This window comes from Phoxinus phoxinus (genome assembly GCF_949152265.1).
Source record: "Phoxinus phoxinus genome assembly, chromosome: 5".
NCBI classification, from domain to species: domain Eukaryota; kingdom Metazoa; phylum Chordata; class Actinopteri; order Cypriniformes; family Leuciscidae; genus Phoxinus; species Phoxinus phoxinus.
The window spans coordinates 25,494,682-25,517,451 of record NC_136880.1 but is presented as its reverse complement, the minus strand read 5'-3'; the positions used below and the strand labels follow the sequence as shown (position 1 = coordinate 25,517,451).

At 38.5% G+C, this 22,770-nt stretch overlaps 1 protein-coding gene across 2 annotated transcripts in view; it reads right to left on the bottom strand.

The window, feature by feature from the left end:
• Positions 1-5,759: 5,759 nt before the first annotated feature.
• pld1a (phospholipase D1a) overlaps positions 5,760-22,770 on the bottom strand; it is a 29,880-nt gene continuing 12,869 nt past the window's right edge. For both annotated transcript variants that reach the window (XM_079612395.1, XM_079612394.1), the window contains exons 6-26: positions 22,274-22,339; positions 21,882-21,940; positions 21,340-21,432; positions 20,786-20,938; positions 20,538-20,687; positions 20,132-20,215; positions 19,003-19,084; positions 17,940-18,050; positions 17,671-17,862; positions 17,299-17,494; positions 15,446-15,574; positions 15,171-15,289; positions 14,883-14,996; positions 14,586-14,696; positions 13,843-13,931; positions 11,542-11,655; positions 10,208-10,257; positions 9,633-9,767; positions 8,365-8,518; positions 8,162-8,279; positions 5,760-7,370 (exon numbers count right to left, since the gene is read on the bottom strand). In XM_079612395.1, the coding sequence (XP_079468521.1) occupies positions 7,146-7,370; positions 8,162-8,279; positions 8,365-8,518; positions 9,633-9,767; positions 10,208-10,257; positions 11,542-11,655; positions 13,843-13,931; positions 14,586-14,696; positions 14,883-14,996; positions 15,171-15,289; positions 15,446-15,574; positions 17,299-17,494; positions 17,671-17,862; positions 17,940-18,050; positions 19,003-19,084; positions 20,132-20,215; positions 20,538-20,687; positions 20,786-20,938; positions 21,340-21,432; positions 21,882-21,940; positions 22,274-22,339 (2,544 nt within the window). In that variant the 3' untranslated portion in view covers positions 5,760-7,145. The remainder of the gene's footprint in view (positions 7,371-8,161; positions 8,280-8,364; positions 8,519-9,632; positions 9,768-10,207; positions 10,258-11,541; positions 11,656-13,842; positions 13,932-14,585; positions 14,697-14,882; positions 14,997-15,170; positions 15,290-15,445; positions 15,575-17,298; positions 17,495-17,670; positions 17,863-17,939; positions 18,051-19,002; positions 19,085-20,131; positions 20,216-20,537; positions 20,688-20,785; positions 20,939-21,339; positions 21,433-21,881; positions 21,941-22,273; positions 22,340-22,770) is intronic.

The following is a 22,770-nucleotide window of genomic DNA, read 5'->3' as shown; positions in this document are numbered from 1 at the left end:
GTGGTGATGTGCAAATGTATATTATGAGAAAATTAAACAGTTTTTTGACCTTTCAAGCCTGTTGTAAGAGACTCCAAAACAACATTAGGAAACTTTAAAATAGCATAATAGGGGCACTTTAACTATTTTAACAATGTCTTTACTAGCTACCTTTTTGGGCCTTGAAAGTGGTAATAACGTTGCCGTCTGGGGTTCAGAGCACTTTCGGATTTCATCAAATATATATTTATTTGTTTGTTTATAAGAAGAATGAAGGTCTCACGGGTGTGAGTGAATGAACTAACCCTTTAATGCATTCTTTTTTGTCAAAAAAAGTGGGTTTCACAAAAAAGCTGTATTTTGAGCAAAAAACTGAGACACTTTTGATTTATACTCTATGCAGTTTAACGTTGATGATCGTGTTATTTTACATTATGCTATCGCCTTTTTCTGCTTTTTTCGCCTGTGTATTGATCCGAAGATTCAGTACTCTTTCAGAAGATATCATAGCGCCCCATACAGTATAACAGTGAAAGCATGGAAAGCCAGAAAATTCAGTCAATGGTGGGGAAAGAGTTAAAAATCTACTTGAAACTAAATCAAAAACCTTGCTGAAAGTAATTATCAGAAAAGAAGAAGTGTTTGGGACACACCAAAAGAGAGCCATTTAAATAGTCTGACTTTAAGCAATATTGACAAATACAAAATGTCATCCAATAGTTTATTACACAATATTGTTGTTGACTTCTTAACAGTCACATCTGTTAAACCACTGTAATTATAGGTTACAAGTTGTTTTTGTTATTCTGTTAAGCACCCTTGAGTGCCAACTGATTTAGGACAGAGTGGCATTCCACGTGTCTCAGGTGAGGAGCACAAGCAGCATCAGGCAGATAATCAGGAAAGACATGTTTAAGGGCGTCTCACTCAGCTCCCGAGTGCATGAATGCATTGATGCCCCCTGATTTTTACAGTGCATTGTGGGACTTTTTTAGGAAGCAAACGTTTCAGTGCCCGTGATTCTGCAATTGAGACAGTCCTTAAAATGCATGGCCGATTCCCTGATGAGTGTCCTGACTACTGCTGATTGAGATGCACCCAAAGCCGATAGTGATATCTCCAAATTTACAAATACTTCCTGATCAACTGCTTAGCATTAAGTCGGCTGGGAATCCACCTGTGCATTGTACGTTGTGAAAGGAACATTCTCTCCACTGTGGTACAACATTCTGCCCTCTGGCTGCAACTGTGAACTGTGATGCAGCATTAATGTTATGAATTACAACTCATCAGATAGAACTAAGGGAAGACGCTGCAAATTGTGTGAAGCTATAAATTGAGTCTCTGAGACCAACAAATATAGAAGCAAATTATGTACACAAAGAGAGATTGGATTTAAAGATATTGTCATTTGTCTCTGTCAGACCGATGTCGAAATTTCCAAAAGCATAAATTATGCTAGCGTTAGCGTTTCAGGCAGAACAGCGATATCGCCAGACCGTCATGTGTGGGTGAAATATCGTATTCATGGCAATAATTTTTGGAATACAATATAAAAATGCACAATCACAGTGACGCCGAATAAGCATTTACCATATCTGAGAGAAATAGCAGCACGTTGATCTTTTCAAAGGAAGATTAAAGGGCGAAAGCCAGTCGTCGACTCTGTTGTGTTGGTGGTTTGCTTCACGATGAGAGTATGGATAAGTGGGGTAAAGTGAGACATTTTTTACATTTGCTTTCTCTCTAAGCGAGCTAAAATTATATATACAGTATCAGTCAAATTTACAAATTTACCATTAATTTGGGATGTTTCCTAGCAATGGAAATGACTGTTTTTTAAAAAGTGGTCTTGTGTCTCACTTTACCCCAGCTTAGGGGTAAACTGAGACAGACCAGAGAAATCAAGGGGGTAAAGTGAACCAGCTGGGGGGAAACTGATCCACTTACTTTTCCCACTCTGAAACTACCATAACAACACATGTTGTAACAGTTAGAATCCTGACAGCTATAGCTTGACAACCACACATTCCAGAACTAATGTCGGACTAGTAACAGAATCACGGGGATTGGTCAATTAACCAATTTTTTTTTGATGACCCCCCGATGCACATCCAGGTGAAGGTGCACCGTCCTGGGCATGCTTATGGTGAATGACACACTGGAGGAAATTCCTCCTAAAAACATGGACTGTGTCCAAAATATTGTGACACGTTGGGAAACTCCATGCACTCAGACCTCTCCTGGCCAGCCCAGGGAGGGTGGCCCGTCCTGGGCCAGATTCGTATTTGTCCGCCACCGCTGGAGATCCTTCTGGAGCAAAGTCGGTCCTAAAACGCACCTTTGGGTCTCTGTGGAGGTGGGACAATGCTCCGCTCGGACAAGGAACATGGACCAGAGAACCGTGGTGGTCAGACCGGGTGGGCAAACGGCCAGAGGTAACGTTGGGGTGCCTGGTCGATTGGAGCTTCGGACGCGCCTGGGGACGGCCCCTGCCCGGTCGAGGGGCAGCTTGCTCCTCCCCGATTTGCATGTCAACACGAGACACAGTCTCTCTCCGGGGAACGAGGGCCGCGTCGACCTCGGGAGACTCAGAGGGCCCGTCTGAAACGAATGTTCGCAGAGGTGGCGGTGGCCGCATCAGGAGGCTTGGACGGTTGGGGGGGTAAGTTGGGGCTCCCCTGGTACGTCTTAGAGCCAAACTTCGCCCTGCGCCTCCCGCCCCTGCCCCCGACGGATGGTTCCTCACATGCCCTATGAGCGGTCTTGAGTCTAGGCCCGAGTGGAGCGAGACCCGTGTGTAGGAAGCCTGCGCGCCGCAGTTCGCCGTCCGGAGCCTCTCGGTTAATTCCGAGGTAAAACATATGCTTATCGAACGGTAGGTCTGGGTAAACGGTGAAGCGACCCCAGGGGTTTGAGACACCCCTGGAGAAAAAGCGGTGGAGGAAGGTCCTCCAAAAACAAAAACGGACAGTGTCCGTGAGGTTGCAGACGGACAAGATTCCCATGCTGACTTTACTCCCTGGCAGGCTCCCAGGGAGAGAGCCTCGGGTTCGGGCAATTACAGCTAATCTTCAGCTAGCATCATCACATGGTTTTATAGGTTGGTAGTTCATCAACATGTATGATATAAGTTTTTCTAGCTGAATCAATTTGCCTTGGTACAATATTTGATTAAGTTGACAGCAAGAAAATTTACTTTTACGTGCAAAAAAATGATTTTTGTGGAAAAAAAACCATACTTATCACAGCACCATGAGGTCCACTCCTTCGTGGCCAAGGGGAAATGGGAGGGGCTTGAAAACATAATGGTCACATGACCACAAATGTGTTCCGTTGCCTAGATACAGGGGGTGTCTCAAATTACCCGACGTCTCACTTTACCCCACTCTCCCCTACAGGACTCTTTTACTTCATTGTCCCTTGTTGGCTGACTTTTTTTTTTTTTTTTTTTGCTAAAACAATATGGACTGAGGCCATTATATGTTTAGTCTCCCGCTTCTTGATTTTCACGCCGCTTGAGCTGACAGGCAGCGTGCTTTAGGTTGTCATGACAATGACGTGGGCGGCAAAAGTTTGTTCATTTTCACTGGACCAAAACAATATCCGAGTCACCTTTGATACTAGGGGCTGGGGTCAGACTTGACCTGACTCACAACCACTGATCTATAATGTCATATAGATCAGTGCTCACAACGTAGAATGACGAATGTGTAGAGCAGAGGATAGAAACAAAACGGAGGAGCTTTGTTGGCCAGCCCTGTTTGTTTGAACCACGAGAGGGGTCAAAGCTTACGCTACTCCTACATCCTACACCCCACGTCATTGACAAAAGGTGACTTGCGTAGGCTACGGTTGTCTGCCGGAAGCTAGTTATTTTAGTTGATAATGTTTTAAATATGAATATTTATCTGACACGAACGCATTGCTTCACTTCAGAAGGCCTTTATTAACCCCCCAGAGCCGTGTTAATTACTTTTATCATGGATGGATGCTCTTTGATGGACTTCAAAACAGAAACGGCCATTCACTGCCATTATAAAGCTTGAAAGAGCTAGGACATTTTTAATATAACTCCGATTGTATTCTTCTGAAAGAAGATTGTCATATACACCTGGGATGGCTTGAGGGTGAGTAAATCATGGGGTAGCCTATTTTAATTTTTGGGTGAACTATCCCTTTAACAAGCAAACACCTAACACCTACTTCCAAAGGCCTGGAATGGGAGCTCTCTCTCTTTCTCACTCTCTTTATATATATAGAGGCCTATATAGTTAAGTAACAAAGAATCTATGACAGGTGAATCTATGCCACGAAGAATGGCATAATTCTTCGTGGCATAGATTCAACAAGGTGCTGAAAACATTCCTCGGAGATTTAGGCCCATATTGACATGATAGCATCATGTGTTATATAAGCAACATCATACTGTCAGTCATGCTGATGGTCTGGATATCAACACTTTTGCAAGTGTGAATAATTTGCTTAATTGGAAAGCTATATTGTATCACCTCAGACTTCAGTAGTAATACTGTATTTGTTTATATTATGAGAATAATGAGTAGTGCAAAAATGCATAATTATTAACATATGGACTTTGCATACTTGTAAACATCAATGCAAATTTGCCAGAGAATGCTTTTCTCATTTCAGAAGAGGACAATCTGTTTAATGAGCCATTTCACAATACCAGAGAACTACAGTACCCGGTAATTGAGACAATGATCCTGTTTTCAAATGACACATGTGGTTAGTGAGGCATGACAGCTCATGAGCAGATCGCTCTTGAAGAAACCAAACGCTCAAGGTCTGGATGTGTTGAGCAGCTGGAGGCTTTTTAGACCATCAACGTTAAGAAGCCATTAAGGTCACTGAGATAATCTATCAACTCTTTATACTCTTGATTTCAATACCTCCGAACATGATTCCACTCAGAGGATGTCATTAACGTTGGCCGCTCTCTATCAGGTGTCTCCTCCAATGAGGCACGTTTGGGGACAAGCCAGTGGCCAGATTTGCATTTAAATTGCTTCATAATGACCGTGTTTCAAGACTTCCAGGTTTGGGCACATATCAGAGCAGGTTCCCCTGTGAAATGACAACGTTAAAACTAATGTTCAGTAGGATACAACTCATATATTTAAACCTCTGTCCAAGCCGCTGGTCCCTAAAGGGCATGTTTTGATTGGATTTCAGTGTTAAAATGGAAAGACAGACAACATTCGAATATGATTTAAGATCAGCTGTTGCAGTAAAACACCCCAAGGAAACCATTCACCAAACTTTTTTCTTAAAAGAGTTTTCAGATTTATTTGAAACTTTATTCCAAATTTCTGTACAAACGTATTATCGAAATGGAGCCATGGGTAAACACATACACATTGCTGTCAAATTCACAATATACCAAGAAACGACATGCCAGTAATGACATGTGCTAGAAAATGTGGCACAGGAGTTGTTGCGTCCTGAGAACTCCATGTTATTCATTCAGGTTTGGCTTTGCTGTCAGCACAATCAACAATTCAGAGAAGATGCAGCAAACTTGAATCTTTAGATAGTGATACATGAAAGAGAGCAAACAACATTCTTATCTCTCTTTTTTTTAAAGCAGATTTAGAAGTTATGATTAATAATATAATTGACAACATGAAACAAAACCAAAATGGACCCCATTTGCTTTCTCAGTGCATATCCCAGCTCTTATTGTGAACAATTCAGCTTAGCATTTTATATTTCACAGAAAATTGTTTTTATTTAGGAATTATTTTAGTGTACCCACCATTATGATTTAAATTTCTTATTGAGATTCCCGATTCACTCAGAAATATGTCACATTATGGCAGTAATAATGACAGCCCTTAAATATTGCAAATATTCACAAATAACCTTTCAAAAGGTAGGGGTCAGTAAGATTTTTTTTTTAAATTAATACTTGTATTCAGCAGGGATGCATTACTGATCAAGAGTGACAGTAAAGACATTTATAATGCTACAAAAAAAAATATATTCATTAAAGACTATTCATTATTAGTGAATGATTTCTGAAGGATCACGTGACACTGAAGACTGTAATGATGTTGAAAATTCCGCTTTGCCATCACAGGAAGTAAATGTTTTAAAATAGAAAAAAAATGTTTTTGTAAAGATTACAAAATATCACTGTTTGTACTATTTTTGATTAAATAAATTAAGCCTAGATGAGCATAACATATTTTTTTTTAAATCTTACCGACCCCAAACTTTGAATGGTAGTGTATTCCCATACAGTACTCTTTATTTGAGAGAAGAAAACAAAACAGATCAAATCATAACTAAATGTGAAAATACCACCAAAAAGAAGTTCAAAAGAATGGGTAATTGCAGAAAATGGCTGACCTGATAATATTCAAACACCAAGGGTGTGAAAAATGGCAACAAGCGCTGACTCGTGAAAATCGACCTCTCCCACAATTGTGAGGGGGAAAATGTAGGATTAGACGTCACACGTCGATGTTTGGTGTTGAGAAGCAACAATTTCCTTCAGTTACTCAGCACTTTAATTCACAGACAGATTGTCTGGTCTCCCCAGAGCGATGGCACTTAGACACAGGCAGTGAAGCTGGACAGTAAAAGCCTCTGCAGACTCGGCCTAAGAGCAGGTTCACCAAACAGAAAACACACATCACTGTTCTCAGCCTGTCATGGATGCGCTTCCACTGGGGACACCGTGCTCAAGAATGGTCCGCCGTGACAAAATTATTTCTGACAGGGCTTCCACTCTCTATTTTGCCCTTCATTTTGAGTGGTGCCTCAACAAATGAGCCAGCTCTAACAATAAAAATCAAATGTACATTAGAATTAAATTATTTATTTAAAAGCCCTTCTGTTTGGTATCTCAGAAAGGCGACTTTCATTTATACATTATAGTAAAATCACTATATAATAATCACTGTGTATATAAAATATCATTATGTACATTTATAACATTGATAAAAGGTACAAAACAATATGAAGCTGTCCATTTCTTCCATGACGGAGGATATATAAAGGCAGTTTGTCTTAATATCCTTTGCTCCTTCATATTGGTTGGGGTGGCGTTTCACACACACAGTTTGTCTGCCACAGTGATTTGTATCCCCTTCATGCTGGAAGCAGATCGTCCTTTCTGTGGGTCTGATTTGGTGCCATCAGGTCCAGATCTCAGTGGGCACCATGGCTTCTTTGGTGCCCACTGAGGGCATGAGGTTCTCCTCACAGAGGAAGTCGAGTGGGAACTGGACCAGGAAGCCCCTAATCTTCTTCAGCAGCTCCTGAGCTTTGACAGGCTCCTCTTTATCAAGACCTGGTTTGGACTGGAAACTCAAGAGCTCCTGTTTGTTCCTCACCAGACTGGAGGGCAGACAGCGGAAAACCTGCAATGCCACCACATCAAAATTGTATTTTGATAAAACTGTAAGCATTGTATTCTTTTTTCTTTAATGTTCATGCCATTTTATTTAGGCAAAAGCGGTCCAGTGTTGTTATGGTTAACTAAACGATTAAAAACATTTGTTACCTGAAATAAAGCTGCAATTTTAAAAATAATTGAAAATAATTTTGAAAATAGTAAATGCATATAACACAATTACTAAAATGTTAATGAAAAGTGGTCTATTATGCAAATCTAGGTTACTGATGGTGATGGCATTGTAGAAATACAAGGAAATATTTGACAATTAATTTATTCTGCAAATAACAATAGGTTATTATGATAAATCGAGCATTTTTATATAAACCTTTTTAAATAAAATAATTGTCAAAAGAAACTCAAAATAAATCAAAACTCAATATTATTTTATGGAATGGAAACCTTGCACCTTTAAGGAGCTTTCTAATTGTATGTGCGAAACATTTGGTTGTGTGGCTGATGTGTGTGAGGTATTCACTCGCATTGCCAGCCTACAATGGTGGCTCGGAATAAGAATCTCTCCTTCCATTGAGCCTCATTATTACTGGCCTGCCATGAGGCTGCCAAACAGCCAACTGAGCCTGAGAGTTTCAGTGGTGATTGAGTGCAATACCTCAATAATCTGACAAATGACCAAGCAACACCTCTAAATCATAATTCAAGTGTTCCATGTAACAGGAAGATGGAAAGTAGCCATCATTAATTACACTACACGCCCAGGAGCGAGTGGAGAAAGACTCGAGGAATCACACGCACCTTCTCGTAGATGGTGGCGTTCCGAGCCGAGACGCTCATCCAGACGTCCTTGTAGAATCCGTTACTGATGGGGTCACTGACATCAATGGTTGGATCAGTAAAGGCACCCAGAATGGTTCTGGTTCACGGAAAGACAAAGACTTTTAGCTGCGATTCAGTTGTGTTGGTGACACTAGGATGGTTAACTTTCCATCAGATCTTACTTGAAGCACTCCAGTCTGAGCTGCAGAGCAAACTTGCCAGCCTGGTACTCTTGACCGTCCATCACTGATGCCGTGGTTTCAGAGTCCTCAAAAATCACAGCTACCTCGCTGTCCCTCTTCCCCAACATGCTGCGGTCATTGATGTTGGCAGAGCCTGTAAAAAAGAACACATTTTGAATAAAAATAGACAAGAAAAAGAATAAACAATAACTAGACTTTGCTTATGCTTATGACACTAAAAATGAAGCAGTTTAAAATAAAATAACAATAATAAATATATACAAATTTAAGTTTAATATTTAACAAAATGATTACAACAATTCCTTGTAAAACTTTAAAACAGATCTATTACATATGCCTAGTCGCATTAAAACGCAAGACAAAGCAAAACAATTCTGAGCTGTATCATAAATTGCAATAACTATGAAGACACTATGTGCTCGACTGCGGGTTTGCTAAAAGGAATCGCACACAGATCATGACTCGCTTAATCGAACATATCAAGACAAATAATAATCACAGGCAAGAAAACAAGATTTTTTTTAATACTCTGCGATTCAATTTGATTCATTGTTTTATAAGTGATTGGATCTCGAGGCATTTAATTCAATAGCACACAAATCTTCCACCTACAGAATCAGAGATAACTCAATTTCTGTATGCGGCTAAATGTTCCCGTCTGCCTCCTCCTGATCTATGGCTTTCCTCATTGGATTTCTTGTATCTTCTGCAGAAATCTAAAGCTTTATCTAAAATGACAACTCACTTATCTTTTATGAATTTCTTCCGCTCCTCGTACAAGGTATTATTTGAACTTTTTTTTTTTACAAATGTGATATGTCTTTCAGTCATGTAAGAAAACAGAGGCAGGATGATAGGGCTTAGCTTAGATCTGCCGAGCAAACGTCAATACTGCACATCTGGCAGTGCAGTCATGTGTAAAATACACAGACCACACTGTTTTCCTCATTAAAACTTACTTCTTTTGGACACAAAAGTCTACTGACCTCATTCCAAATTCATTATTTTAGGGAAATGAGTGGACAAATGCGAAAACCAGCTATTTAGCTGCCAGAGTAATGATTATATGGGTCTCTCAAGCCTTACCATCTACATTTCAAAATCAAATTATGTACCACAGTGTTCCACAAGGGGGAGTATAAGGCTCTAGCCATAAAGAAATGATGCATAAAGAAACACTTAGAGAGAAAAGCAGGCATACAATTTTTTTTATGTTGTTTCAGCAAACTGTAATAATGTTAGCTTACCAATAATGACAGTGTTGTCATCAGCGATGAGAAGCTTGCTATGAACATAGATGAGTTCAGTCACCAGTCTGCCCTCCAGCTCCGCATGAGTCCTCAGACCACAGATCGAGATGTAGTTCATCCATTGTTCATCCACTGTGGGGGGTGTTAAGAGAGAATCGGGTGAAATTCGGACTGTACATATTTTAATAATTCTGTCACTTGTTTTTGTTTTCTAATGTTGTATTTTTGTTGAAAAAGGCCCTACACAAAAAAGGTTGACAATTTTGCCATTTCAAATCTTAAGCAGGTCAGAGAAATACTGGGAGTTCTATGAGTTCAGCACAACAGCTTCATAAACTTCCCCCCAACTCAATACTGGCACAAGTCCTACTGCTGTCATCCTCTTACTGTATTTATGTAACCATTTGGCACATTTCAAAACATTTGTTCCATGTTGCAATGTTGTGGTAAACCACAGAAGAGAACTCCCTGCCACCCCAGAGTCAGGTTCACAATCACATCATCATATCACTCCTTCTCTAACATCCGACACACAGAAAGAGAAAAAGAGAGATGGAAACAATCAGACTTACTTTCTTTCTTCAGTTGAGTGATTATAGAGAACTCTCCTCTGTTCATGGTCCTAAAAATACAATTAAAAAAATAGACATTTAGGCCATGATTATGTAGAGAACAAATGGTTTTTCAAATGTAACCGTAACATTATAGCAGCTCATTGTGTTCTCTCAATGACTTGACATTATTCTGTCGGTTACCATGGTTTCTTCCAAAAAGAAAGCGTATAAACTTCCCAAAGAAACATGTAACAGAGCTTAAAAAACAACAACCTGTAAATAAACCTTGCAGCAGTTTCCCATGTTTAATACCACTGCTTATTTCCATTTATTTTCCAGACGAGTGAAACGAGCATTTTACACGTGGCTGTGTCTTTTACGTGTGTAATGGAATGAATTGGTAAGCTGGCACTGGAAACAAAGGTTGCACTGTCTAACACGGGTCATTATCCTCACATCAGCGCCATTTACAAATTCTTTGACAAATGCCTCCTTTCATCCAAACGATATGCAGAGAGCGAGATTGGAAGGCTATCGTTGAGGTGAGGATGAATATGCCTGACTGCAGGATGAAAGTCTGATCTCGTAGATCAGCGCTTCCTCTCTGATATAGTTGAAAGAAGCTGTGAAGCTGTTTAGCGTGTTGTCAGACTCATTAAAGTTTAATCAGGGGAGGAGATGAGAGAATGTGTCTGAGTTCACTAAAGAAGCGTTAACTGCATCACTGGGAAACCAACCACCGCTGTGAACTTATGAATGACACTGCAGAAACTCAAGCAGTCAGTCAAGCCAGGCTCAGTGTGCAAGACAACATCTACCACATGCATTGCTGTAACTCTTAATAAATGTCCATGGTCTGGAAATGAAATGTTATTCAAAAGAGAGAAAAAAAATACATTTTATTTAATCAAAATGTAATTTAATAGTATTCTAGGCAGGGAAAATAATATTGTAGAATTATAGTAGAAGATGTTTCACATCTACATGACCTAATCAAATTCTGATGAAAACAATCGAGTCCCTTCCTACATTACTTTTCCTTCTTCAACTATGAAATGCACCGCAGTTTAAAATTGAAACGTGTTGCAAATACAAATTTTCAATTTACAAGTTTCCTGTTGTCTATAAATCGGAAAAAATGTACAATGTACTTTTCAAAAGTTAATGGATCAGATTCAATTTTTTGTTTTTGTTTTTTCATCTGTCCTTTACAAATTTTTATACTGTTGTCTATATATCCAAATTATAATGTGTTTTGAATTTGGATACTGTCCAACATAATGTAATGTGTGTGAGCTACGTTGCCCTTTCTTTGCTCAGAGACACGTGCACAGTAACGATTTCATTCCTACCTGTAGTTGAAATGCATAACAGCCTGGAGTGCATTTCCTCCACCTGTGGTAATGTCTCCCTCGAATCCAGGCAGCAGGGGAGTCACCACATACACACGGAACTTTTTATTCTCCCTGTGACAAATCACAGCAAACATCAATCCCAATACACCCGTGTAAACACACATATGCTTATTCTTAAATCATATACCCTCACTTCCACTGACATTAATGGTAAAACATCCTTTCCAACCCATTTCTCTTTAACAGCATATCTTTGAGTTCAATCTGTGTGCTGCCTCCATAATTATACAGTCATTACGAATGGCTCTTCTCCCAGAGAGCACATGCCGACACTGTTGCAGCACACACAACAGCGCAGTATTTCAGCATTGAGGGCGATGCCTGGAATGACTAAATGAAGAGTGGCGCGCTCACAGCCCGTGTCTGGCTCACATCAGTGCAGTGGCAGGTGCTAGCTTCTCATTAGCCGTCAGAGCGCATTAAAGACAGGCCTGTCACTGCAGCTGAGCCTGCATGCGTGACAGCAGCGGCGAGAGGCTCGTGCCTCCTGTAAATCAGATACTTCACAGGGAACGACACTTGCAAGGACTCCATTACTTTACTGTTGATCTCACATGCTTTCATTGAAGAAGTTAAGCTATGCTATACTAATATATCTGGGTAATATTGATATATGCAGGAAAGATGGGTTTGCTTGCATGTGTTGATATGCATGTGTAGGGGTGTCAAGCACCTATTTTTGATGATAATCTGGTTATACAATTTTTAAGCTTGTAATGGAACCTAAAATTACATACACAATTCAGTTGCAATTATAGGTGATCTATTAACCCTTGTGCATCCTTATGTGCATTTTTGTCTTTTTCAGGTTTTATTTTATTTTTTATGCTAACTGCATAAAATTTGGCACAGGTGTGTATTTTTATTGGAATTTTACTATTTCCTTTAAAAAATATTTTTTTCCACTAGGCACACAAAATACTTCCACTCAGCGCCATTTTTTGGACAAAAATGCCTGCAAAAAAATAATCCCAGGGCTTTCATTCTGTTGGCAAGGCTTCAGAATTAACATTTTTACTATTTCTTACCAGATTTACTATTATTACTATTTCTTGCATTTCTCAGGTTTGGCCTATAAAGAAAATACTCGACTTATTCTGGTTTTCTGCTTCAGCATTATAGAGCCAATTGAATAAATTATGCAGCGATAATTGTGTGGGTGTGTTGGTATGGATGTCAGAGTGTGATTTGTATGCGTGTTATAAAAAAATTTGAGCATGTTTGTAATATTTGAGAGAGAAAAACTCTCCTGCAAATAACAATTCCAACCACTGTGTGCACCAGTGAAGTTTTGCTGACATCCAATGGGGAAAATGTGGTACTGTGTCCAAACTAAATCTTGATGAAAGCTCATTTTTTGAGATATCAACCTCAGATTTGGAACACAACTTGATTAGATTTATGGCTTGATTTTCTAGCCGTTTTAGAGTTCAACATGTTTCATAAAATATACATTTTATATAAAATAATGTTCATAAATAATTTTCATAAACTTAAACCTATATAAACCTAACTTTGTTTTGGTTTTACTTTTTATTTTATTTTTTACTTAGCAATAATCTGCCAAGGGTCTTCTTTAAAATGAGACCTAACTTAAATCTGTGCTCCTAAGCTAAGCAATTTTTTATGACAGTTTGTTGACATGGACATCTTTGTCCACTATGGACCTATGTGTAACTTTTTGTAATTGATGCACAAGAGATACAAAAAGTTTACATAAAATTGCAATCTTTTTTTTTTTTAAATAAATAATTTTATAAATTCAAATTTCATTACCTTTAAAATAAAAACTAATTGGATTTCACATCATTATTTTTGTTGTATTTAAAGAATGTGAGCAAATTTTCTTAAAAGCATAAATCCATAGTTCGGTCAAACTGTCCCGATTGATTCTCCTAAACCTATTGTAGTAGCCAATCCACCTGTAGAGACCTGCTAGGGGTCCTCTCTAGTTTTCTTGCAGTGCCTTGATTCCTTAAGTAGTTTTTTTTTTCACCTAAGCTGAACAAATCCTTGTATTTGCACAGCAGCAGTGCATTCCATGCGCCATGCTAATAAAGGCAGAGTTGTCATGACTGAAGTAGGCCTATATGCTAAAATGTATACAACACTTTTTAGTTACAATTAATGTGCAAGATTATTACTTTTTTTTAAACAAAAACTCCACTAAACTCCACTGGTGCAGTTAATGGTGATGAATTACAATCAGTGTTAATGCTTTAGGATTCACACACTTACTTGTAAGCTCTGATAATTCGCTCAATAATGGCATCACCAATCTTGTTGTAAACATTTTTGTTATCGGCACAGCTGATGAAGAACTGGTTCTGAAACGAAATAGAAAACAGGAACAATTGATTCAGTTTAACAGACATGAGGCGAATAATTGCATATTTTACTTCTGCTAGGCCGCGACTAGCCGCGACTCACATAGCCTACATGATTTGTGGCATGAATTTTAGACAGTGGGCCTCAATTAATACATAAACAAGTTCTAGATTTATATAAAAAAAATAGCTTTACTGAATGTGCCATAAACACAACTTTTAGTGTTTTTCCTTTACAAAAAAATTATAATCAAATCTAATTTACCCACATAACTATAGTATCCAGGATGTTGTTCTTCCCTAATTAAATCATGTTCTCAGAAGCAGAGCTAAAGAAAATATAATTTTTCTTTTCTTTTCTCATTATTATTATTATTCTCTTAAGTTCTTAAGTTGCATTTTCAATTGTATACATTTTATTTATTTGTTTTTACTCGTTGAATATCCCAAGACCTGGTTCTTCCAGAATTTCCACTGAATCATTCTTGGCACCTCCCTTGATATGCTCTGATAACCACTGCTGTATGCCATTTATCAATAATATGAAGCAACTGAAATGTCAACAGTGTTTTATAACATAACTACAATGGTTGACAACACATTTGAAGCATATCAGTGAATGCTCACAGACAGCGTGAAAGGGAGATTGTGTACCTCAATGTAGATGAAGTGCTTGCTCTTGGCAATGACCTGAATATAGGCATTATGAATGGACTCCTCGTGGTGCTTGATTCCCGCCGACCAGTCTGCTGCCGACCGCAGAACCTAGGAGACCATTAACATTTATGGGCATTTTTATGGCCATTTATGGCAAAGTTACTTAGTGTTCATTCAAGGCATCCATTTTCTTTTTATCAGCAGGCATATGCGTGTTACCTGGAAATCAAACCCATAATGTTCCTGGCGTCAATGCTCTAATAGTTACATGTACAGCAAATGATGCTTTCTCACCTGGACTTTGGTCTGGACAGAGTCTGGCACTTGGTACTTCAGATCATTGCCTGTGCTGTGAGATTTGGGCAGTAGAAATGGGTAGGAGAGTGATCTGTACTTTGGCTTCATTATCTAAAGGAGCAAAAAGTATTTATTGTGACGGAACCGAATAATGCTTCATCAAATGTCAGACCTTAAAGTTATATTGAAGAAGTTCACAAAGGGAATTCAGAAGCCTGTCAAGCATAAACGAATTTAAATTGTGCAGGTCATGGCCCAAGCACAGGGGTGGTAAATCTCTCTCACCTTGGTGAAGTTCCAGCGTTGTATAAAGTGCCTGGCCACATCCCTGGCTGCTTTCCCATGCACCACTGAGGAGATGTCATGCCAGGGCATTCTGGGGGTTGTGTACCTGTCAATAAAATCTATAGTCGAGCACAGTGTTAAAAAGCAGGATCGTAAACATCTGAAATGCATTGAAAAGACTGCGTTTAATAACACAATTAACCTTTGATAACCCAGATTAATGATCATTGAAGTTAAGAAAACAAAAGCCGCCCGGCAGTAAGCGTGTGGCTCACCATCAAAAGGCTTGTCTAGCTGAACCCAGTCTTTGTAGACGAAGTTGCAGTAGTCTTTTCCATGCCAGAAGCGTGTGTTTCCCATCAGTTCTCCCACTCCTGTCTGAAGACTGTGCACTGAGCCACTCTCTGCACACACAAGACATACAAAACTCATCAAAATACAAAAGATCTTTTGTAATAAATGACAGTTACTTTAAAATCTTCTAATTTTACTCAGCTACAATACAAAAAGGTTTTTTTTCCATGAAGAGAGAAACCAAAGGCATACTGTACACAAGTAAACTAAATATGTCAGAGAATGAAGGCTAGAAAATAACTAGAAAATAAAATTAATATAAATACAAAAGAGGTTAATATAAAAAATAGTGTCTAAATTAACACAAAATAGTTCATAAGGAGTTTAAATATAGACAGTGATTTACTTGTAATATTTTTATTTATTTATTTAGGTTTAAAATAAAAGATTTTGATGCTTATAATTTTTCAGTGTGGTCTCTTCTACCCTACTGTATAAACTGAAATATGTACATGTTGCAAATGAAACTATTACTTAAAGAGATTACTGTTACAAATCTGTTTATAAGTAAATGACTGACATCTGATTAGACCAAACAAACATCAGATTACTGACACATTTGGGCCATTATTTTCCATGTCAAACATGCAAGACATTAAAAGCCACTGCATGTGTGTTGATATTTTAGATGTATCCACAGTAAAAGGATCACTCCATAATCTAAAACTGAATAATTGGTGGGAAACAAAGGATTGGTTATCTTAACGACAAATGAATGTGACTTTGGTGTAAGAATCAGTGACAAATGAAATCTACCCCAAGGTCAAAGTAATTTCATTAAAGCATATCTCTGATGTCCAGTCTTAAGCCAGTCTCAAATACACTTAATCCTCTCTCAGACAGACTGCAAACCGATCTATACGCGTGTCTTCTATGGCAGGGAGAACAAACCGAGAGAGCTAAACCAAGAAAATGATGGGGCGCTCACTCAAGCCGGGTCAGGGTGTCTAAAGCAACACCTACAGTATCAGCCAGAGAAGATAAGCATCACTGCACAACCAACAGACAGGGAAAATATAGAGACAAGAACCACTATGACTGACAGTGACACTTTTTGCATGATTTACTTATCCAGACAGTCTAGAGATATAACAAAATATGGACGCACGCACGCACACAGCCCAATTCTTTTTTATATATATTTAAATAGGCAATTATTGCATTGATTATCATGTTTATCATGCTATATGTTTGGCAACAGTTCTTCTAACCCTAATTGATAGAGTGTGTAGCTTTTCATATCTTAAACAACCATGTAGAAAGACACATGACCATATTCCAGGATGACAAATGCTCAAATTGTGAAAGAATGGTTGGGAGGGAGCATGAAGAATCACTTTCAAACATGAACCACTGAGTCCACACCTTAAATTCATTGAAAGTCTCTGGGATGTGTTGGAGTAGACTTTACAGAGTGCTTGACTCTTGCATTGTCAATACAAGATCTTGACCAAAAATGTATGCACCTCTTGATGGAAGTAACATAACAAAATGTATTTCCATTTTCTTTTTGGCCAGGCAGTGTATTATTATATGATGTACTTTTTCTTTGGTTCCCGAGTAAACTAGTTACATGGCATTTACAGCTCAGGGGATTGGTTAAAAAGGATTGGAATGTGGAACTGAACACACATTAGCAAATCCAGTTCAATCCCATGTATTATAACTACTGTAAATGGAAAAAAAATATGACCAGAGAACATCACACAAAAGAAGCAAACCGTTTGTATTGTGGCTGCAGTTTCCACAGGTTAGTCGCAGGAGAATTTCTTACTGTTCGTGCTGTCGATGCTACTAATGCTGTCAGCATGGTGAAGGCCACGTTGGATGTGGCGGTACAGGCTGAAACGTGTCTTGCGAGTGCGACCGATGCCTTTTAGTTTGGGCAGGTCCACTGAGTCACTAACCACCGACCGTCTGCTGTTTCCACCGGTGGACACTTTTTTCCTGGGTGTGGATGAATTCAGTCCCTGAGTCCCAAAACAGACATAATTCCACTTCAGTATAGCTAGCAGGAACCTCTAATCACAGTCTTTCATTTCAAAGTTCAAAGCCAAAAAAGTTAGGTGAGTCATCCATGGGTACGGCACAAATAATGCATCCAAACAAAGCATGTTTATATGGACATGATGATGCTGTCCCTAACCTGCTCTATGGCCTGAGCAACAGAACGTGTTACACTTCCCACGTCTGTCAGTCGGTGCTCACAGTCATCCCAGCGGCCATACGCCAGGTCAATTCCCCCAACAAAAGCAACTGATTGGTCGATGACTACAATCTTCTCGTGGTGTGCCCATAAGTAGACAGATGATGACATGTGATCAGGGTGTCTCATCACCTTTAAGAGGGAGGAAGAGTTATAATCAAGAAGATGTCACAAGATATGCAAAAGCAGATAAGTCACACACAGCTTACCTTTACGTTTGGATGAAGGTGCATTAGTGTTCTTTTGCTGTATTCACTATTGATGCCGAGTGCCAGCTCCACTTCCTTATACAGCATAACAAAGATCCTCACTCCTTGTTGCTAAAAGTAAATAAATAAATAAATAAAAAGTAAATTATTTGCTTAGTCAATAATCTTATCCCTTTAAAAAACTCACCAAAATAGCATATTTATGTTTTTTCATGTGATTTTTTTTTTACGAATGCTTTAAATAGCTTGAATGTAATTCTACACCCTTGCTTCATTTAGTATATGCGGATGCATATGGAAATGAGCCCCGCCTCCACTCACTCATACAGGGTTGTCTACAATTCGATGTATCAGAATGGCAATGCGTTTTATGTATCACTCTTTACAAAGTCAGACACATAACGGTAATAATATGATGAGCCTTTTGTTTGACAGTCAAACAGATAATAATGTGTTGCTAATGTTACACAAATCATGTTCCTGTTCACCCTCTCAGAGTCAGACAGCTGTCTTCTAAAAATCAGCATCCTTACAAAAGCTTTGAACAACTTAGAACATCAGTGAAGAAATGCACATGGTTCATCATAACATCGTAATATACATCAATCATATATGTAATTCACCCGCTATATTGCCAAATCTACCAGATTTTTCAAATAAAAAAATATACCGGGATAACCTGGCTTCTCTTGAGACTACCCTGCTTTGTAGCAGTTAATGATATGCTACAGTCCGCCCCTACTACAAGGTAGTTTGTGAAGCAAGAAACACCAGCAATTTTTTTTCACTGCAGTTTTAAGGATTCAATACTCCTTAAATGATGAGGTGATGACTTATGAATTTGCACATGGTTTGTCTTAAAGCATATTAAAAACACAGAATAGACATTCACTTATGACCCCCTGTGGTGAAAATCTTTGTTGTTGTTTATAAGTAAATAAATAAATATAACCTTATTTTGAAACTGGAAACACATTTGTGTGTTGCATTTCACATACATGTTGTTAAATTGTTAGCATGGCACCAGGGACAAAGGCATCAGAGTAGTGTCAAGAGGACTTACAGCCTTGCGTTTCAAAATGCAGTCGAGCCTCCAGCGATTTCCTTCCACCACAGGCCTCTTCAGAAAGATCTCAGGGCTCAGCCTGCACATTACAAACACAATCATATAGTAGATACAACATACTGCTGCACAAGCACGCCAAGTGTGCCAAGGCGTCAAGTGTTTTAGGAAGGGAAAAGTCATATTTAACTGCAAAGGGAATAGTTGTAACAGTCAAAGTCATAATTAATTGCAAACTCACATTTAGATAATTTGCCTCCATTTTTATAGTGAATGCCAATTAAAAAATCCATGCAGACTTAAATCAATGTTTAAATAGTTCTACAAGTACAACTACATAAAAAACACATTTAAATATTAGGCAGAATTTTTTTGTTTAGCAACCTTCTCTCTTTCTCACACACACGCACAAGCACAGTACACTCACACACACACGCACACGATCAGACCATTGAGTCTATTCCAGGAGTGATATTTTTTAAATAAGGAAGACTGAAACTCGACACCAGTGAAGTAAGAGATACCGGTCTTGCAGTATAACATACACCTCCCACTCTGAGCCCCTGATCCACTGCCACAAATTCTGCATGTGGGCACGTAATGTTTATAGCAACGCTACTGCAGAGCATTACCAGACAAAGAGAAAAGAACAAAATACCATTTCATATCAGATTAAAGAGTGCATTTTTCATTCAGGAAGATCATAATCAATCCAGTCAATCTTTGACAGTTAACTGTGGCTCTTTTCTTGCATCCCCATTTCACACTAAACAAGATTATCCTAGTTGACTATCCCAATTTAAACTTATACAAAGAACTATGAAGGAGTTTAAAAAAAAATCCTCTGGCCATGATTTGTCTCACTTAAATGAGCATGGACTGTCAATGGCGCCGCCTTATCCAAATACATGTATGTCATGTGCTTTCTCCAATCACACACCACTACACAAACTATTTATAGGTTGATTTCCTAGAAAAATGCAAACACGGTGACTTTGTGAAGTTATCAAAACATTGTTCTGTTTGTTGAAGTGATCTGTCCAGTCCGAGATGGCAACATTGGCTCAACAAATAGTGCGAGTCTGCCTGAACATGTTTTCTTCCAGAAGGATAAACAGCGAGTACATACCACCAGTCTGTAATGAAGATCTCCTCTTTGGCCTCCTCCAGCGCATTTGCAACATCCTCCATGTAGGTTTTGCCATTCACATACCTGGACAATTTAAAAAAAAATTCTTTAGCTATCAAGATATCACAGAGTAGAGGGTCAAATAGCAAGCTAAACATGACATTGTTTTTGTCTTAAATGGAAAGTTCACTCAAAATATATAAATTCTGTCATTATTTACTCACCCTCATGTCGTTAAAAAGCTGTATGACTGTTCAACTGTATAACAACATTGGACCCCATTGTCTTTCATTGCATGCACACAAAAAAAAACATTGTGACCTGAAAGTCATACAGGTTTGAAACGACATGAGGGTGAGTAAATGATGCGTTTATTTTTGGGCAAACTCTTGAAGATTAAATATACCATTTAGAGGGTATGTTCTCCTCCTCCCTGGCAAAAGATCCGAAGCGGTGGGACCTTAAAAAGGCCTTGCCATGTTTCCGGACAAAGCTTTCAATGGCCTGACCCCACCACCGTGCATGTGTGTAGCTATTAAATTTCAGAACTAGTTTCCTGCACAAGACACACACACAAACAAACAAACATAAATTGTCTACAAGCTGAGAGAGACATTTATAAGTGACATTAAATTTGAGATTAAGTGAACACACCTGGACAGGTTCTCAATGCTCACTCCATGCTTGGTCTCGGTCTCTTTGGAGTCTATTTTGATGCTGAACTCATTGTCCACCAGCAGGACAAACGAAATGGCACCAGTGTCTGGCTTCATGTACAACAGAAAAGAGTCCTTCACAATAAGCCACCTAAACAGAGAGCACAAAAGATTTCATCATTAGACTCCATCACAACCATAAGGTCAAACCTAACCTAAAGTATGCTTCTCTAAAGCATTATTATACCGATAGCAGTGAAAGTCAGCGATACAGTGTCAGTTTAATCAGAGAACGAAAGTAGCACGGTATCAGTGGAGCAGAGATAAACAGCTTGCTAGACTCAAAGAGACTTTATGGTGTGTGTGTGTGTGTGTGCGCGGGTGCCCGCTCTATCTGAATTGTGTATTTTCACAGATAACACTGCTTTAAAGAGTGTCTCACAAATGTTAAAGCTCAAAGTGAAGAGCACAGCTTCACTTCACATTTCATCTGCTCTTGTGATTTCCTTATTCAGAATTCAGCAATAGATTTTTTGTTTTATGAGTAATTACCTCTTGGACCAGCGGTAGCAGACTTCATTGCGGCCACAGCAGTTAATACCTGGGATACGGTGACCTCCTGACCTTTTATAAACAATGCCTTCTCTGAAAGATACAGGTTTCAGTTAGTTAAAGGGTGAATATCATGAAATCCATTTAAAACTTTGTGTCATATTTCAGATACTAGATTATTACAAAAAATGTAACATTTTAGGAGCATCACAGATTTTTTCATGGTGACATTTTCATGACAAGCATGTCTACTCCCAAATTCTCATGACTTTTGGTATTTATGCATCATGCGAATATTTGTGATTTGTCACGCATGCAGAAAAACATCCTGACACATTATGGTAATGTGTTGCACATTAAATAATTTATGCTTAACGTGCTTAATTGAAACTACTGTCACAATGAAAAAATAAATCAATAAATATAAAAGCCTGATTAAATAAAGTTTTTTTTTTTTATGCAATATATTTCAACATAAAATAAAATAAATGATCAGTGTGAGGCAATAATAAAACAGTAAAGCAAAAAGAGTGCGTCCTTACAAGCCTTTAGGGCCCAAGTCCTGAATGAAGGACAACTGGCTTATATCAATAAACTCCATCTGGAAAAGAGAAACAATTCTGCTTAAAACTAGTGAGACAGAGACGCAGCTTCAATTAAAAGAAGTTACACCAAATCCTCAGCTATATTGACCCTTGGAGGGTATTCAAGAGGAAGAGAGGGAATTTGAGAAGAGGGGGAGAGAGAGAATTACGGATGTCCTTGATTAAAGCTGTTGGAATAGCACTGAGCTGAGAGAAAGAGCTGCGCATTAACACGCACAGGACACACAGTCTCCATCTGTAATATCGATCCTCACGCTGCTGCTTCATTAAAGATAACTCAACGTGAGTTCCATCAGGGCCCTGAACTCTATAATCAAGTGTGAGCTTACGGTGGCGTAGTATTTTCGGTACATTGCCATCCTCAGCAGCTTGTTTAGGTAGTCTTCCAGTTGTTTCTGCAAAAAGAAAAAAGCATTTGTCAGTTGGTTTTAAAAGTTTAATTCTGTGGCACCTGTTCTGTACCATGAAAGACAATAGTAAATCTCAGAAAGTAAAAATGAAATCCAAAGTCTCCTAAATATATATTTTTGGTGACATTTAAACCTGAAATATAAAAATATCTACCGGTAGCTTTCAATTATTTTACCAATGTAAATGTACTTTAAATATATAATTTATACTACCAACATATAGCATAAGCATTACAAAATGTTTCTTAATGTTATTAATGAAAGTAGTTATAAAATATTTAGAATATATATAAGATTATATTTATATTTGGACCTAAATGCTGATTTACAAGTGCTACTAATATGAATTATGAAAGTGAAGTTTGCCTAGTAAGCCTAATGTACTGATTGAAAGAAAGAGCTGTACACTAATGAGC